Genomic DNA, 19,179 nt, shown 5'->3' with positions numbered 1-19,179 from the left:
TATCTCTTCTATCATCTTACAAGAGTAGCCTGTGAGCCACGTTAATCATCTTGGACTGAAATTTATAACAACATATGGGAGACTTGCCTCACTATTATTAGAAGTTGCAAGTTTCATATGTGTTCCTCAACTAATTTAAGGGTCACTCCTGCTTCGAACATTATACCCCAAGTAATAAGTGCTATAACAGGTCATTTGCATTCAGGAAATTATTTTTGGAAGAAGCTCCTGCTTGATGCAAAAGGGCAAAGGACACTGGAAACTAAAGTCTAGAGTTGACTTCTCTTGGGCCCTGATCCACACAGCTTTTGCAAGTCCATGTGATCTTTTAATTAAGTTTCAAAGGATTTTGATAACATCGCCTTTGGAATATTTTGTCCTCTGTGATATTTTGCCAGGTTTCATTGGTATTTACTCATGGCTTTGTGTATGTGCTTCTTAAAGAACAGAACTGCACACAAGACTTGATCTCTACAACCAACATTGTGACTTTCTTGTACCTTTACCATGCTTCAAATGTACTGTTATTTCATCTTTAGAAAGAAGAGAGCCACTTCATGTTGTTACACCTCTGTCTTGGACTCTGTCTGTATTATAAGAATGAATAAAGAATTTAGTGAAAAGCTGTCTGCATCCTTTTGTGTATTGATACAGTTTCTCAGTTCTCCCTAGCAGAAAACTTCAAGCAAGGTTCTGTGCTCCCCCCTGCAGTGAATTTGATGGTGTTGGAAATGTTTACATAGGCACATTGATGGTGACACCATTGCACTGCAATTGTATCCATGCCCTACAATTCTCCCCAAAATCAAACTCCTCCAAGCTCAGTCCTACAGCCATGAAAACCCATTTTGGAAGATTCTCAGCCAATTCCAGAAGTCATCACTGTGCATCAGTCAAGTGAACAAAGTCTGTTTATTTAAGCTCTGACACACTTCTTTTTCCTCATGAATTTCCTTTAAATATAGCCATGCTGCTCCTACACTCAAGCATACAGCAGATGGAAAATAAATTTATTCTGGCTTATTTCCTGAACACTGAGCATGCAGCAGGCAAAATCACAGGTGGTGGAGTATACACTGGCTGCATGATACACCACTGGGTAGTAGTAAAAATAATGTTACATTTTACTTTTACCCCATGAGGAAAAGTACATTTCAGATCTTCTAGAGAAAATAAAATCTTGTCTCTGAAAAATTTTTCGTTCTTATCAGCTGTTAAATTACATTTAAGGGATGTCACTGATAGAAGTATTTAGAATTCTAATTATCACCCCAGTAAACTTAAGTGCAGCATTTAAAACTATTACATGACTTAAAAAAAATTAGTATTACATTGTTTGCATGAATCTAACCTATGCAAATCTGGTTTCACATTCAAGACATGTCCATGTTACAGAAGTAGCCAGAACCACCCAAAGTGGAATAATTTAGTGCTGCTTTTTAAGAGCCACAGTTCTCATGAAGTTTGGCCATAGCTAAATGGGAAGCACTTTCAGAAAAATGCTTTCATTCTGCCTTCCAGTCAGACAAACCTGTGGAGCAAACTGCTCAGCTGGGAGTACTCAGTCAGCCAAAGGAACAACTGAACTACCTGCAAAGCTTACAGGGTTTCGTGTTAATAATTCTTTTAAAAAACCGTTATTATTTCATGAGCATACCACTGTGGATAGCTTAATTAAAAACTTCTCTTCAACATGCAGGTGCTTTTTTTTTTAACTTCCAAATAGTGGTGTGTAGAATGAGTAAATATAGGACAGCTCTGGTTTATCTACATCTGTATAACCTATCTTACCTTGCCAGAAATACTGTAGACTTTTGCAGAATATTGTTGATTACTCCATCTTCAGAGAAAGAAACTCCTTGCAGTGTAACCCTAGACAAGGGAGACAAAAATGATACAGAGCTGAAGCACCAATACCTAAAAAGCAGAGCTATTTACTACAGAAAAAAAAACCCAACAAAATAAATTATCTAAAGTTATGCAGAGAAGGAGGATATAAAAAAATCACTGATTTCTCATAAAAATAAGTAAATTTTTAAAAAGGGTATAATAGACCATATAATGGAATAGAAAGAAAAGAAACTCTCTAGGGGTTAAAAAAACAATACCTAATACATAATGAGCTCATAGGAGATGCCACCATTATAATGGATTTAGAGCACCCAGATTTACTGCAGTGTACACCTCAGAGCTTGGAAAGGGGTTTTGATCTCATGCTTTGACACTAAAGCCAGCCTTTAGCAGAGCTCAAGGTGTGAGGTGGCAGATTCTTGTGCAGGCTTGCTGAGATTCCTTGAGGATTGTGCAGTTTCCTAGCACCCATGGTTTTGGTAATATAAAAAAGGACCTGGTTATACTCAAACAAGCACAGGTTATCTCTGATTTCACAGCTTCAGCCAAAACTCATGAGGTATTAACTAAACAGCAGAAAACAGAAAAGTACATATCTCTTAGAACATACAGCTTAAAGACAGTTTCCATGGAAAACAAAAGACACTGGTGAAAACCAGAAGAGAGAATGGAAAGGTGAAGGGGGAACAGCAGCTCAAGTAACAAAGTCTACATTCCCTGTAGCCATGTTTCCCTTCATACATCTGGATAAGGCCTCTTAAATGTGATGAAAAAGAAGCCTATAAATTTTAGGGAATTAGCAATTAGTAAGCACAGAAATATAAATCAACTGAATGTTAATGCTTAGGACTCTAAATGGCTGAATTAGATCAAAGAATACAACCCTGAGAGTCAGCAATGAAATACTGAAAAGATGTTTGCAGCATATCATTACAAAAGCAGAGAAACCCTACCAGGCTTGTCTGAAGGAGAATGAAAGCAATCTGAATTCCTGGCTCCCAAGGATTTTATCATGTGGATGCAAAGACTGCTCTGCAGGCCTGAGACTCCACAGACACTCGCAAGAACTGCCCCAGCCCCATTAGCTTTTTGTTTGAGTACAACTCATTAAGAAGATTTGTGTTTTATTGTGGTTCTCTATTTAAACACCTGCTCTTACTCTTTTGTAGAGTGCCAAAAGTGATTTTCCAGGAGAACCCCAAACCAAATCCACTCTATTTTATAATGGCTACTGGAAATTTGAGAATGGAGTACTTGGATGGAAATGGTCATGGATATTTCCCCTGTGCTGTGAGGGTCAAATGAATCAGCGTAGGTAAGACAAAAATTATTTCAGTTCTTTAGCCATGTCTCAGATCAGCCTTCATCACCAGCTGAGATGAGCCAGTGCCAGTGTATTTGGGCAAGCTGGTTCCAGGTCCTCATTTTTGCCCTTGCCTTTGGTTCCCTTCTTGGCACTTCTCAGGAATAAAAAAAATGTGAGGAAGTGTCTCTCAAGGCAAAGCTGGAAAATGTACTTGTCCTTCAATAAAAACTGACTTCCTCCAAATTAAAGCCCAAATAATACACTCCAAGCTCCATTCACTGCTGGAAGATGGAAAAATATTTGTCTAGCATCACCACAACCTGCAGCTGGGAGAAGGGGAGCCACTATTCCCATGCTCCATAGCTGTTACTTCACAAACCAGGCCTGGGAATGCTTGTGCTGTGTTTTCTTGGGCTGTCTGTTTTTATACTGAAAGAGAAACTCCATGGAGGCAGTTCTGTGAGAAAACTGAGGTGGAAACACCCCCCTGCACCATAGGCTGATTTTTCTTATTCTGCACAGAAAGAAGAAAGTTTTGGCAAGGCCACCACAACCCTTCTTGTGTGGGGTGATCCTTTGGTGTGTTTCTGGTAAGGGTGTGCGTTCCCTGATTGGCCTTCTTTCCAGCACAAGCATCCAGCCAGCCACGTTCTGCTCCCAGTGCCTGGTATTTTCCCAAGGAAGAAGGATATGGGAAAGGTTGACTGTGATTGATACACTGCAGATGGCAAACACACTCATTTGAGAGGGAAGAGGTGCATAAAGCATGACGGGTGTGTTGTAGCAACTGCATTCTAATGCCAGCTCCCAAAGAGCAGCTCAGCCCCAATGCCTGGCTCCAATGCTCCAGCTCAGGAAGATGGCTGTTTTCAGGCATTAAAACCCTTTCCAAATGCTGCAAACACTCAGAGCATTCTGGGGCTCTAATAATTTATAAGCTAACTAAAAAGAACACACCTCATACCTTGCTGTATGGAGAAATTACTGACACATGTGACTTTCTCACTGTCTGCAAACCACAAATTGCACCATTATAGTGAAAAACACTTTTCAGTTAGATTCTCTCAAGAAAATAAAAATTAAATTCTGTGCTATGCAGTGGGATTTGCTGCTATTCTGTTTCACTCTGGGCTAACAGCTTGGGGGCATTCAAAGAGCTTCTTGAAACACAGCACATCATAATGCAAAACTAACATCCTTTCCCGTGTAATATGCTTGTTTCAAAATTACTCACAGGAGAGGCTACAAGACTGCTTACCAGCTTTCCTCTTCTTATTACTCTTTATTAATTCTAAATAGCTGAAAGAACATGAAATTTAGCCCTATTTCAACAGTGATGTTGAAATTTAAAAAAAACCACAGAACCTGTTAATCTGAGTTGTTATTAAATATTATTAATTTATATCAATGTCAGCTGACTCTAAATGTTAGCCCAAACTGCAATATGTTCCTATCACTGAATAATTAGCGTTTCTAAGCACAGCATTATTCCTTTATGAACTGTAAATAAACATTTAATGTCATTCCATATCCATAATGAGATAAGTAATTCCTTCACATTATTTTGTTTCTGTAAGAAACATACAGAATTTGTCAGGTAGCACAGCTGTGGAAAATATTTTGGGCCATTATGATCCCCTAGCTAATGCCTGATTGACTGATGTGAAGAAAGGGCTGTACAGAAAGGAAATCTCATTTCTCAAACCAGCCAGTGCAATGAGAAAGCTTTTGAGCACAAAGTGCTCTTTCCCCTGAATGTCTAATTAAACATATCTATGTGGAATATATGCACACAAACCTATAACTACAGGTACACCAACAAGTAACTTTTAACACAATTTAGGATCTAGTGCAGCAATTTCTCTCTACCAAGTTATTACAGGGATGTTGAAATTTACCACACTGCTTTCTCAGAGTTATTAATATAAATCATTAGATACATCAATTAAGGTTTAGAATTAGCAAAGCAGGCAACTGCACAATTCAATAGTTATTCATTAATTTTCCTTTGTTCTAGAGGCTTTGGACAAAATGACAAAATGCTTCCATTTCTTAATGTTGAGCTACTTCAGTAAATTGTAGAAAGTAATTTGATGTAGTCAATTTTATTTCCATTTTGCATTGCATTCCTAATTGTACCATCAATCTTTTTTACTTGTATGCTCTGGATAGCCTTAAGGTTAGCCAAGGGGTTGTATTTTTAATTGATCATAACCTCAGCTTTGTATGCAGCAAGTCTTTTTATCTTCTCAAAACTTCAGAAGCAGTTGTGAAGTTCCTCAGATTTATGTACTGGAAAAACCCTGGTACAAAGTTCACTCAACATAAAAAAAGCTTTGTGTAGTTATCACAAAGTCAGTAGCAAACAAATAACTCTGTATCCGTTAATCTGGGTATCCATGGAATATTTTTCTCCATTAACTCTTCCAGATCTACTCACTAAAAGCCATTCTCCAGTCTTCATTATGCTGGGACATCTTAAAACTAAACTTTGAAGCAACAGCCACTGTAACACTTTCAGATTTCCTATGTGAATTCCAATCTTTAAGCATCCTTTCAATGATTTGCATAATCAACACAGTATAAAATCTTCACATGATTTCCACGAGTGTAGGGCACATAGCCATGGATACAGCAATAGTTGCTGTGAAGAGTTAATTCTTAAGCTGTTTTATATCTCTGCAGAATGGTGGAGGGGGTTTGAAAGTCTGTTACTGAAGGTAAAAAATCCCCCAACAGGCAATTCCCTTGTGGTTTATCCTTGTTTCCTATCAACCTGTTAGTTAATGATGCCAACTGAAAGGCTGGTGGGAGAGAAAAACCCGAAATCCCAACGATAAAAAACAAAAACCAAAAGCAAACTCATAAATTTTTAAAGCATCAGCCTTTAAAATTGTTAGGAATTGGAAGTATCTGCTAGAGCAGCCAGAGGCAATTCCCAAGAGAAAAGGGCAGCAAAGAAAAAGCTTTAGCCAGTATGGGCAGCTTTCCTTCAGTTGATACTCTTATGTGATGCTTCATAATGGAGCTCATAAATGGGAACATCTTTACTGCATCAGCAGAGAGTGAACAACAAATAAAAAAAGATATAAATCAGGAGGAGGAAAAGCTGAGTTTCTTCTTGGATGCCCCAATACCTTTAAACAGTTGTACTAGTCATGTGAAAATCCTTCAAAGGTACCTAATTTATTTCAAAACCTCAGCATTTATGTTCTTTTCCTCCAAATGAGAATCAAATACATCAAGAAATTTTACGCAGTCTCTGATCTGCTCTTTGTCTTCAAAAACCCTAAAGCAGCTTATGTGATTTCCTGTCTCTGCATTATTCTGTACAGGAGTTTTCATAAATACCTGATTCTTTGGGGTCTACTTTAACAGAAGCAGCTTCCTCAGAAACCACAGCCTTTTGTGCCTGCTTTTTCCCATGATACACTTAGGACATTAAATGACTTTGTAGGGTTATATGTTTGTAATATGTTATATTTCATAAGAAAATAGCTGATTAATTTTTTTCTACAAGGTTATTAAAAATTTACATTACCAGGGTTGAATCAGGTAGGCCAGCTCTAAGTTGCAAATTTGACCTTTGCTGATGAGTATGCCAAATTCAAAGGCCTTCTTGGATGACTGCAGATCTGAACGTTGCTTGATTTCTTGGAGAATGTTACCACAACTTTTTATTCAATCCTAGTGACATTTGCCTCAAATTAGCCTGTCTAAAGCTGACCATAGACCAGCACATGGCAGAAAGGAAAGAAACTTAATTCTGCCCTAACTTCATCCTATTGATGGAATTCACCTTCCTCAAAGGTCTTTGCTAATAAGCCAGCAGGGCTGATTGAAGGAGCTTTGAACTAGACTTGAAGGGAGAGGGGATAACATCAGGATTGGCAATAACAAGTTGTGGGATGACGTGCCAGGGTTAGAGGGTTGGCATGCAAGTGAAGAGCCTTGAGTTGGTGGCTACAGGACACACTGGCTGTGCTGGAGCTCACTTGAAATCTACAGAGATGAGCCAGGGGACTGTGAGGTGATTTGAGCGAGGATGGGAACACCAGAGAGTTTAAACCCCTTATGTATTAAAAAAGAAAAAAAAAAAAAGAAAACAGGAAAGGAAAAAGAAACAGAAAAAGCAAAAAGACTTCAGAGCAGCAGCCCTCGCTTCCCAGAGCTGCTGTTCCAGAAGAACCCAGCAGAGGACAGGCCACTCACACAAAATCACTGACCTCCTGCGGTGAAAATCCCTTCTGAAGAGCTGTGCCCCGGAGAAAATACAAGCATTCTTGTAGCTAGTGATGCTGAGACAAAGTATTGTGGTATTTCAAGCACTTTGATTGTGTAAAGGCACAAGCGGAACCTCTCCAAGCACGGTAACAACTCCGGAGAGGAATCCAAGGTTTCCCATCAGCGATGCAGCGGCTGATGCAGCTATTTTAAAAGATATTGAAGATGAAAGTCAGAATGAATGTCAGGAATTTTGGGTAAAAGCAGAAAACCTACAACTGTAAAGAAAAGCAAGAAAAGACAGCATCCTTCAAAAAGGGCAGAACCCTTAAAATTAAGTAGATGTTTGACAGGGCTCTTTTACAAGATATAAGATATATAGGCACCATAGTAAAGAAAGCACAATAAAATCCTGAATACAAAAGAATTCAGAAAAACTCAAAGCTTTCACTATAACTGCATCCTCCCTTAAAAGCTTTGAATGAACTTAATGTACTTCCCTATCTGTTTCTAGGTTTCATTTCAACTATTGTATCAGGTTGGTTCTGGAGCAAAGTGTACTGGAACACACAGGAGAGGAAAAAGCAACAGGACATTTTTGGCCTGATTCCACAGGCACAATTATGCATGGCAACACAAAAGCTGCAGGGAGGAGGGAGATGGCCAGAAGCTGAAGGTAACCCTGTACAACTTCCCCAAAGCCTACATTCAGCAGCATCTCTTGGGCAAACTGAGAGGTGCATCATGGGCTGGAATGGCCACAGCAGCCCTTTGCCACCAGTTTTACCTATTTCCCCCATTTTATCCCTGGCACAATTGCATACCATGGCTTGTGAGACACTCCTTAGGAGGCAGGACTCACCAGTGCAACACCCACAGCTCTTGAGTGGAGGAAATCAGCTGCCATTTTGTCCTGGTACTCAAACCACGGACCCAAGTACACCTCAGGGGAGACCACTCAAAATCCCAAATCGCTGAATGTCTTGGGCATCCATATCCTGAGCCACACCTGCTCTTCTCCTGTGTGAAACAGCTATCTAAAACTCAGAGCTGATAAAACCAATGTGGATTTCTTTCTTGGTAAGCTGAGGGAGTTAAATATTCATACCATCAACATCTGTGAAGTTGACTTCCAGTAGCTGATACAGCAGAATGTTTAGGAGGTTATGTATGACTGCTTTTTTAGGGGAAAAAAAGAACTATAGCAAAGGACAAACTCTTTCAGGCCATTTGTTCCAGAGCAAGAACTCACATGAATTACAGCTTTCGTATTTCACTTCATGGTAATAAGTTTAAAAGTGGCTGTGTTTGCCTTACAGACGATGCATTTACATAATGTAATTGGGATGATGTTTCCATAGGCATTTTGTTATTGCAAGAGCTCTTTCTAGGTGTTTTATAGGCATGGTCTTATGTCTCTGTTTTGGTTCAAAATAATGCATTTATCTTGTGATTCAGAGGGCAAAGAGAAAACACCTGGTGAGCTGGATTCATAGTTAAGCACTTGAAATACCCTAACTCCAATATATTTTATGATATGTCTGAATTTTTCTATTCAAATTTAACTGTTCCAAACAAAATAACTGCACAAACATTATTTCCAGCTTTTAGCAGCAAAGAGAGAGATGAGTCCAATAAGATTTAAAATGGAGTTTTCTATCTATTTCATTTTGCTATTCTTGAATTTAGGCTTTGTGCTGACAAAAGGGAGAGAAAAGCATACTCAATTAGTACCTTCCTCAGCAGCTCAGGAGGAATGTTATCTCTTCCTTATAAGCAAATCAGGGAGAGAAGCCAACTGGTTCAGAGGTAGGACTTGACATCAACGTAAATAGCAATCACAGATTAACAGTGCATTTTGTAACACCTGCTTTGTTTCTTCCAGTTCTGCCTTCTGAGGTGAATCAATTATGAGAACTATTTCATTTAACTTGAACAGCAGAATAAAGAAAAGTGAATTTCTGGTCCTGCAGGCTGTAAGGAAATGTTTGAAAATGTAGCCCATAGCAAGATGAAGTCGTCCAGTTACTGGCAGGGTTATAACACATGTCCCTTTCCTCCCCTGCCAGGAAAGCAGCTCGTCCTCCTGTAAGTCTCCCTTTTCTCAGAAATGTCCTGGTTGCCTTCCATGTCCGCTTGGTCCTCCCCCAAAACAAGCAGAGCTCTCAGCTGGCCGTCCCTGGGCGCTGCTGGCCGGGCAGGGGTGACAGGCTGCGGATGCTCGGGGCTGGCGAGCAGCGTGCTGAGCGCTGCCGGGGGAGCACGAGCTCCCAGCCTAACGAGAGCCTGCCAAAAAGGATGGGTAATGCTTGGGCTCTGCTCGCCTTCTCCTCAGGGAGGCCATTAGTAATCTCCTTTTCCTCTGCACAGTCACTGTTTTTCCACATAACTTGCAGTTACAGCATGTCTTTGAAACCTCTTTATCAAATTTGTAGGGGTGGGTTTGGTTTCTTTTCCCTTTTTTCAACTTTTTTTTAAATTTTTTTTTTTAAGATTTTCCAAAAGCTCATGGTGGAATGGGGAAAGTAGAGGAGAAGTTGCCAGGTAGACAGATGTATGCCTTTTTCCTTTACAAAGGAACATTCTTGCAGTGCTTGATTTTGGGGGCCTGAGCCATGATCTTCGCATAGTCAGGATTGGGAATACTATTCACTATTGGCAGGCACAACGGGTAGAATGACACAAATCCCAAAGATAATATTAAAATGCCATAAAGTTCAGTAAGATGTGCATTTCATTTTTAACTCTTCTTTAGTTTTGCTAGTGAAATGTCTTAGGGTTTCGTTGATGGGGTTTTTAAAAAAATTTTTTTGCCTAATTAATTTTAGAACAACTTTTACCTGGTCTTTTCATCACTTATTTTTTTTTCCCTTCTATCACCTACTTCTGTAGTCATCACTTTTCATCACTTGTAGTCATCAAAGTTTTTCCAAAACCACTACAATGCCAGTCAGACAGAAAGATAAATCACACATTCTATTATTATTATCATCAAATAAATAAGATCCTTCAATAGCTCCTGATCAAGTGCAACTCTTTATGCTCTTTCCTAAATTCTCAAAATTTCAGAGAAAAAAAGAATAAGCCAGCAACCAAAAAAGATGAAAAATATTTTACTAACAGCCTACAGTTATTCAGAGTAAATATGAAATGCATTTTATGAGGGAGATGGAAATATTGCTCTCTGTTATGCAGCTGCTGGGGAATTCTGGGGTGCTTTTGTCACCCCCAGTCCCTGTGCCACCACTCCAGCTGCTATTGCTGCCTCCTAAACAGCGGTGCTCAGCAGGGTCTGTTTGTCACCACGTGTCACCTGAGCCCTTGCTCTGAGCTCCCTGGGGATTTGGGCTTACAGGAGAGGGCCTTGGCCCTGCAGCCATAACTAAATGCTGCACAGAAAGGAGCAAAGGCACTCTTGCTTGCAGATTAATGGACTCTGCTGGGAAAAGAACCTCGAAGCTCTGCATGTTCATGCTGGCCAGCCAGAGCAGGCAAAGTCCCAGTGTGGCTGCAGAGCACAGCCCGAGAGGGTCACAGTGCTGAGGCACTGCTTTGCTGAGCACCTCTCTTGCCCCTCTCCCTCATGAGAAGGGCAAGAAAGGTTTTTAGCCATGATTTTTTAGCCATGGTCTGCCAGAACATTGAATTACTTTCATATCAATGACTGCATCATTATTTCCATCATTATTGATGGATCATATCTTAAACTGTTTCTGGTGTGAAACCTGGTACCTGTCAAACTTTCCACTTGGGGTAGCTTCCCTTCTATAGCCATATGGTTAATTTTAAAATACAGAAATAATTAAAAATAATTTCATTATGACATTAACTGTAGAAATAGTAAACAATTCCCAACTTAAATCTCCCCCCCCAAATTCAGCGCTTTTCAGAAAGATTCTTAGTGTAAATCATCCTATGCTTCTTTCACAAAAACACATTTCCATCACTTGAAATGCAGTAAGAGTGTTTTAAAGATGTTATAGACATGGCAGGCAGTTTCTTGTTCCAGTGAACCGTGGCCCATTTGTGTTACCACATGCTTAAAGTAGCTGCCTTGTCTCTGTGTAAAAACCAAATGCTCAGGAGCTAAGACAGCAAACTGCTTGCTTTAAACGTGAGTTTTGTTTAAAATCAGAATATCAGAGTCTGACCCTAAAGCTATGTGCCTGCCACGTGTGAGCATGACACACAGATCACTTGCATCAACTTTACATCAGGGCAGGACAACCAATTTTAATTGAATATTTGTGATTTATAGCACTGGTTATAAGCTGAATATTAGGCTCAGTTCTGTGGTATACAGTGAACTTGCATGCCCTGGAGAGGTGATACAAAGAGTATGAATGACCAGGCAGAAAAAAAATTTTTCAAGAGTTCTGTCCACATCTTTACTTGTACCAATATTTTTCCTATATGAACACCTGCAAAACCCATTGTCTGACATATTTTTAGGAGTACTCAGAATAGGAAAGAAACTCTGTGAGAAACTGAAAATTCAGTCCTAACTTAGGCAAACTTTGGCATATTGCATGAAATTCCAGGATTTCCCTTTGCTGTAATACAGATTCCAAATATTCCAATATATACAATACATACCAATTCCAGGGTTTCTGTTGGCTGGGACATGCAGCCTGCGTTGAGCAGTAACCCCCTAACCCCCCCTCACTAAGTGTGAGTTCCATAATTATTGCTAACAGCTCATCAAATGTGAGTTACATTTGATTTTAACATCAAATCTAAGATTTTGTAAGCCGTAACATATGCAATCACACAGAGATATATGTCTCTTATGCAGAAAGCATATTAAAACTGTATTTTTTAACATCTAAGCAGGATATAAGAGAATTTCTAAGTATTTGAGTAGAAAGTAATAAATCACAGAGATATCACTTAAGCTGACATAATACAGAGACATTTTGAAGAGAAATAAAAGGTTACATGGAAAAAGAAGATAAATAACCAGTAGGGATTTAAATATTTTAAGCCTTTTAATACTTTCACTAATAATGAAAAAAACAAGTCAAACTATTCCCATGTAATATTAGAGTGAGTAGCTAAAGATATTCCTTAAAAATACCTTTGCTACTAAAGATACTTAATTTACTGCCCAGAATTCTGGTGACAGCATGAGGAGGAGACAGAATGATTTTTCATTACTGACTGTTAATTCAGTAAAGGATTTGTTCTGTGGGTTTTGATATATGCTAAAGGGGTAAACAAATAAGACAGACATTTGCATAGTGTCACATATGCACAAAACTTCCAATATTGCTTTAGCTAGTGTCCTGGAAAGCGTCCTAGTAAGGTTTTCTGAAATAGGAACTGCTGAATATATCTCAGTTGTTGAACTACATAAATTAGTACTCACTGCAATCCATTTCTGAAGTATAATTTTGCTGCCTGCTAAAAGTAACCTCAGGATTTCCTTGTAAATAGAACAAACTTTCAACTTAGAAAGATTGGTAGAAGCCTAAAGCAAGTTTAGAGCAAGGTTACTCTTGATTCATAGTATAAGTACACAGTTAGTATAATATTTAAGAATGACAGTGCTGTCTTTCAGTACTGCTGCCCACAATACTTGGAAATATATCCTTTCAGAATGTGAAGGCATATCCTCTGCGAAGTACCCAGATAAATCAGTTCACCCTTGGCTGTAACTAAACGCTGTCTAGTGACTTGTGATCGACAGGGCTTTACCCTCTGACAGCCAGATTCATTGTTGGGACAGCAACCAATCGTCGGGTTTGACGACATGAGCCTAATCAAAGTTGGAGTATAAAAAGCCCCCTTGGAATATATAAGGTACACCAGTGTGGCAAGCTGTCTCTCAGATTGCATTTGCTTTCACGGATCTGTTTAGTACTGAAAGGGAAAGGGGGAGGGGGAAAAAAAAAAGAAGACAAAAGTGCTGCACTGAATGTGAGATCATGCAAAAGCTAGTGCTCTATGCTTCTATTTACCTGTTCATGCTGATTGCAGTTGATCCGGTGGCTCTTGATGACAGTAGTCAGCCCACAGAGAACGCTGAAAAGGACGGACTGTGCAATGCTTGTACGTGGAGACAGAATACAAAATCTTCCAGAATAGAAGCCATAAAAATTCAAATCCTCAGCAAACTGCGTCTGGAACAAGCTCCTAACATTAGCAGGGATGTTATTAAACAACTTTTACCCAAGGCTCCTCCGCTGCAGGAACTGATTGATCAGTACGATGTGCAGAGAGATGACAGTAGCGATGGCTCTTTGGAAGATGATGACTATCATGCCACCACCGAAACGATTATCACAATGCCTACAGAGTGTAAGTAACCCTGCTTCTTTCGCCTCCCACTGCCCCTCTGAGAGAGTTGTCTCCCTGCTGTAGAGCCACACAACTGCTCCTCAGGCTCTCCCAACAGGCTGCTGGCTGAAGTCTGCTGGAGGGAGGGAGGAGAGCGTTATTTCTAAAGAATTTGAGCCAGGTTCAGATGACTGTGTGGCGATCCTTTGTTTTACTGTTCGGTTTTCAGCTCCTTATAATGTGTGTGCCCTGTAGCACTTAGGATTTGCCCATTGCCTTAGAAAGCAAAGGGAGATCTGCAGTTCAGTCAACTTCGTTATCTGCAGCACTCGGGGCATTTCCTCTCACAAATATAAAGTACAAGTGCAGATAACGAGATAACTAAATTTTTGTGAGGGAAGTTTCAGTGGCCAGTATTTTCAGAAGGAATAGAAATCAACAGAAATGCAGCTTAGAGCACTACACCTACCTAACTGCAACATGCTACAGCAAGTGCAAGCAGAGAGTTAAATTCTTGCCTCTTTGCTGATCCCATAAACTAGCACCACCCACCTCGGAGTTAAAACTATATATTTAAAGCAAATATGTGTGTAACAGATTAAATGTAAAAATGTCCGTCCCACAGCAATCAGCTCATGTAATCGTGCCAAGGAAGAATGAAGGCATTTACTGAATGAGCAGATTCTGAGTTATCTTCTGAGAGCTAAACATCTGCTATGCCTCCTATCAAGTATCTTTTGCACAGCTAATACTGTAGTATCTTATGTTCTTCATCAGCTTAAGTTATTCGACTATGGCAGCTGTTTTTTTAAATAACACTTATGAATATGTCATCAAAAAGGAAAAATATGACAGGACATATAAGGCATGTTAGCAGTTAGAGATATCATTATGATATGCAGACTAGAATAATATCTGCTGCTCTCACCAGCTAAAAATGAACCCACAGATTAAAAAAAAAAATTTCAGTGAAATGTTTCAACTTAATAATTACTAAGATGGGCACTTAATACCATTATTTTACTGCAGCCTTATAACAAAGATGAGGTCTGCCTGCATTTTCATTCCAGACTTTTATGTTCAAGAGTTTATAACTATTTTTAATCAAACTGCTACACGTTTACAGTGACTGAAGAAAAGTCATTGTATTTCACTGCTCTGAGTTCATTTCCTACTTATAAAAAGCCCTTGAGCTATTTTAAATGCACTAAAGAGACAGGTATCTTAAGTGATGAGATTTATGAACGTTAAAGTCCTGTACCATTTAGGATTAGTACTACCCATTTTATCCTGGCATGGAAAGATCTTGCCATGACTAGGTATGACAGCTGCATCGTAGGCTACAGGAAGGAGGAACGCAGCACTGCACGTGACTTTCCTCTAATAATACTCAAATCAAAACAAAATGATCCTTATATTAATCCCCTCAATTATTTTCTTCCCACTGAGAAAAGAAATGCAAGTGTTTGTGCAGTTTGCCCAGGGCTGTATGGTCTGCAGCAGGCTGAGGCTTTGGAGTAAATTAGAAATAGCTGGATCACCACACACGTGTTGAGTCAGCTTATGCAAAATTGCTATTCTGCATGCTTTATGCGGGTCCTCGGGAGGTGACCAGCAGAAGTGAATTGGTAGTAGGTGCTAGAGTATTTTTGTTGACATCCACTAAAGTTGCTGTAGAGTGTAAACCATAGAAAATGAATTAACTTAAATCCACTTTGTTACTGGTAATCTTTATAACATATTGTAATATTTTTTATACAGTCTGAAAAAATAGTCAGGTTTATATACGCGTTTTTTCTTGTTCCCTGTTCAGTAATCTGTTCTTTCCATTCATTTATAGCTGATTTTCTTGTACAAATGGAGGGAAAACCAAAATGTTGCTTCTTTAAGTTTAGCTCTAAAATACAATATAACAAAGTAGTAAAGGCACAATTGTGGATATACTTGAGGCAAGTCCAAAAACCTACAACGGTGTTTGTGCAGATCCTGAGACTTATTAAGCCCATGAAAGATGGCACAAGATATACTGGAATTCGATCTTTGAAACTTGACATGAACCCAGGCACCGGTATTTGGCAGAGTATTGATGTGAAGACAGTGTTGCAAAATTGGCTCAAACAGCCTGAATCCAATTTAGGCATCGAAATAAAAGCTTTTGATGAGAACGGACGGAATCTTGCTGTAACTTTCCCAGGACCGGGGGAAGATGGATTGGTAAGTCTATTTAGAAAAATCCCATTTCATTGAAAAGCATTTAAGCTCTGTTTTAAAGATAAAATGGATGCATTGTTTAGTGAATGGAAGATAAAAGTTCTGTGTATCCAATTCTTTCATTCTTTGCTCTCTGATCATGCCAACAAATCAATAGCTTTCCTCTGCCTCCATTTCCCTATCTAAAAAATTGAGAGAATTGCAGTATTTCAGAGAGACATTGCAAAGCATTAACTAGAAAAGGTTTTGGCAATTACTGATAGATGATGCTATCAAAGTAACATTGTTTCCAATTTTGAGAGCAAATACAGCTTGATGAGCAGCTATTTCACATAAAGAAAAGTCTTTAGAGTCTTTCACTGGTTAGGAAAGTGCCTCCAATATTGCTGAGAGGCAAGGGAGTTCCTACATACACTCTATGCATGTATTTTCTATTAGCAACAAAAAATATCTCTTTATGAAGGTGAGAACATATCTTCTTCATAATATTAAGTTCTTTACCTTTCAGTATTTGGTAGAGTGTATCATTCTACCAATTAGAAGCATCTGAATAGAAAAATTCTGCTTGATACAATTATTGAGTCATGATAAGAAAGTGCACAAAGTAACTGGTTTGTTTTTATAAGAAGATATGAACAAATTAAATCTGAAATGTACCTACAAGTACACCTGAAATAAACCTGAAGTGAAACTACAGCATTTCCATTGCTTTTCATTTCTGTAATCACTATTCATTTACAACCTATACAAATTTCTATACTTACCACAACCAAGTGATACCTTCTTTTGCATAAAGTATGAAGAATATTATTCTACTTTTACTTCTATGTAGTAGATGAATCTGTTGATCATAGAAACAGAAAAATTTAGGTTGGAGAAGACCATGGTCTCCAACTATATTTATGCAACATTTAACTTCACAGCAGTATAATATAATAAGTGTTTAAAAGAAAAACTCTTGAGATATCCTAATTGTACATCCAGTATAAATGTGGATCTCCTGTATTTGAAATAGGCCAGCTGGATATCATGATCAGGAATGTCCTCACCACCTCCATCCATACAAATGATGATACATACAGATAACCCATGGCTATCATCATTTATAAGTGAACATTTCAATGGCAGAGCAGGGTTAGAGGCAATCTAATAATGGGAGAGGAAATCTCTCTTCCCCCAGCTCCCAGTATAGGGGTGCTCCTCTTACCAAACACCTCCCCATATAATTTACCTTTGGAAAGGGCCCTTCCAGCAGCTCCACAGCTTGCAGGAAAACAGCTTGAGAGGGAAACCTGCATAACAAAGTTAGCTGGGCTGTTATTCCTGAGGAATGATCTCCATGGGATGGCCCCATCAGTGCCAAACCAACTCACAGGGCAGAAATCATTGTGTGGAAGGCAGCAACTTTGGGAACTGAAGTCGCAATTGTGGGGGCTGCAATTTCCTTCTAGTCCCAGTTGGTGACTGTGGAAACACACCTTCCGTAGGAGGCATGTGGCTCAGGGATCTGCCAAAAGTACATTCCTGGCCACAGGACTCTTCCAAGAGTAAAAATATTTAGCTGCCCCTCCAAACTCATTCAGTCATAGAGTCATTCAAGTATGGCAGCAAGAGAGGAGCAACTTTTGTCCTCCTTGGTCTGGACAAAAACTTTCCTTGATATCCAGAAAGCCTGAATTCAATACGATTTTCAGGAAGGGAATTTCAGAAGGACTCACAAAAGCTCTTATTATGGAGTTTAAAACAAAGTAAAAAAAAATCCACATCAAAAGTAAAAATCTAGCATCCTCCAAATTTCTGAAATGTTCTTACAGCAGTTAAAGAATGTTAGCACTGAGACAGTGGTGATTTCAGGGACAAATACTCAGGTATTAAAGCTCTGTATAGAGAAACAGCAGGGAAATGCAGAGAACTATAACAGAATTGCAGGTCAAAGTTTGTTTGCAACCATCACTTCAGAATATCAATTTGATACATCTACATCTGAAATATTGTTTGCATGTTTTTAGTGAACTTGGGCTTACCTCAGAAATTATTCCAACTGCTTCTCCTCTTCTCACAGAACCCATTTTTAGAGGTCAGAGTTACAGACACACCAAAACGGTCCCGCAGAGATTTCGGTCTCGACTGCGACGAGCACTCGACAGAATCCCGGTGTTGCCGCTACCCGCTGACGGTGGATTTCGAGGCTTTCGGCTGGGATTGGATTATCGCTCCTAAACGATACAAAGCCAACTACTGCTCCGGAGAATGTGAATTTGTGTTTTTACAAAAGTACCCCCACACCCACCTGGTGCACCAAGCCAACCCCAGGGGCTCGGCAGGCCCCTGCTGCACACCCACCAAGATGTCCCCCATCAACATGCTGTACTTCAACGGCAAAGAACAAATCATCTACGGCAAGATACCAGCCATGGTTGTGGATCGCTGTGGGTGCTCCTGAGATCCTCGCTGGATCCACCACTTCACACGTCGTGGAAGCTACCAAAAGAAAAAATAAAAAAAAAATAAGGAAAAAAAAAAAAGAAAAACCAGAAAAAGTTATACCCCCTCACCAGTCTCTCAAACTGTGAAGTTACGTACACAAGGCATTGCTGACCTCCTGCGTGCTACCAGCAGCAGTTACAGAACATGAACTAAAGGACAATATACCTGATGGCTGCTTGTGAGCCAGTAAAAGAGAAAAGCTACAATCAAAATCACTGGATTTAATCCACAAAGTTCTTACATTATGAGGGAATCAATATTCAGTCATTTGGATGCAAATTTATATGCAGGTTTCAGTACACATTGGTAATCAAAAGCAAGCTCCTTCTCACCTGAGGACAGAAGGAGCAGGCTTTTAGGTTCCTTTCTTCACAGCTTCACTTAATATCATATTTACAGGAACATATATACCACTACACAATACCACCAGAATCTTCCTTAAACACTTGAATATATAGTGCAGACTTGTGAAACGTATCAGATGAAATTCCACATAAATGGACAAACCCTGAAATTAGGGATGGCATAGTGTATTTAGCGTGTTTCCATTCCTTTTTCTCATTAGTATGTTAGTAATCAATGGCAATGGTGCTACGTAAGCAGGCTGAGTAAATAGAAAGATAGTTATATAAGTGAAGGAATTTAGGCTTAATAATGAATTTGCCCTATCCTCAGGTACACTATTCAACATTCTCAAGAAATAGATATTTTTTAAATGAAAAGAAATAGTTTTCTAGACATAGAAAAACAGAAGGCAGCAAAGAAATCCAACATTCAAATTGCAATCCCACATTTTAACCTGCCTTTGCAACATTACCGTT

General features: G+C 39.2%; 1 protein-coding gene across 1 annotated transcript; it reads left to right on the top strand.

The window, feature by feature from the left end:
* Positions 1-13,213: 13,213 nt before the first annotated feature.
* Positions 13,214-18,397, top strand: MSTN (myostatin). The gene is made up of 3 exons (XM_058027455.1): positions 13,214-13,681; positions 15,501-15,874; positions 17,934-18,397. The coding sequence occupies exons 1-3, from the start codon at positions 13,309-13,311 to the stop codon at positions 18,312-18,314; spliced, it is 1,128 nt and encodes a 375-aa protein (XP_057883438.1). The 5' UTR covers positions 13,214-13,308; the 3' UTR covers positions 18,315-18,397.
* The last annotated feature ends 782 nt before the right edge of the window (positions 18,398-19,179 follow it).

Source organism: Melospiza georgiana, chromosome 7 (assembly GCF_028018845.1).
Source record: "Melospiza georgiana isolate bMelGeo1 chromosome 7, bMelGeo1.pri, whole genome shotgun sequence".
Taxonomy (NCBI): Eukaryota; Metazoa; Chordata; class Aves; order Passeriformes; family Passerellidae; genus Melospiza; species Melospiza georgiana.
Note: the sequence above shows the minus strand (reverse complement) of the source record. Positions and strands in the feature narration are given on the sequence as shown.

Coding starts and splice junctions, on each gene's coding strand:
- MSTN (XM_058027455.1), top strand. CDS start 13,309: ATGCAAAAGCTAGTGCTCTATGCTTCTATTTACCTGTTCATGCTGATT. Junction 13,682..15,500: donor TATCACAATGCCTACAGAGT/GTAAGTAACCCT, acceptor ATTCATTTATAG/CTGATTTTCTTGTACAAATG. Junction 15,875..17,933: donor GACCGGGGGAAGATGGATTG/GTAAGTCTATTT, acceptor CTCTTCTCACAG/AACCCATTTTTAGAGGTCAG.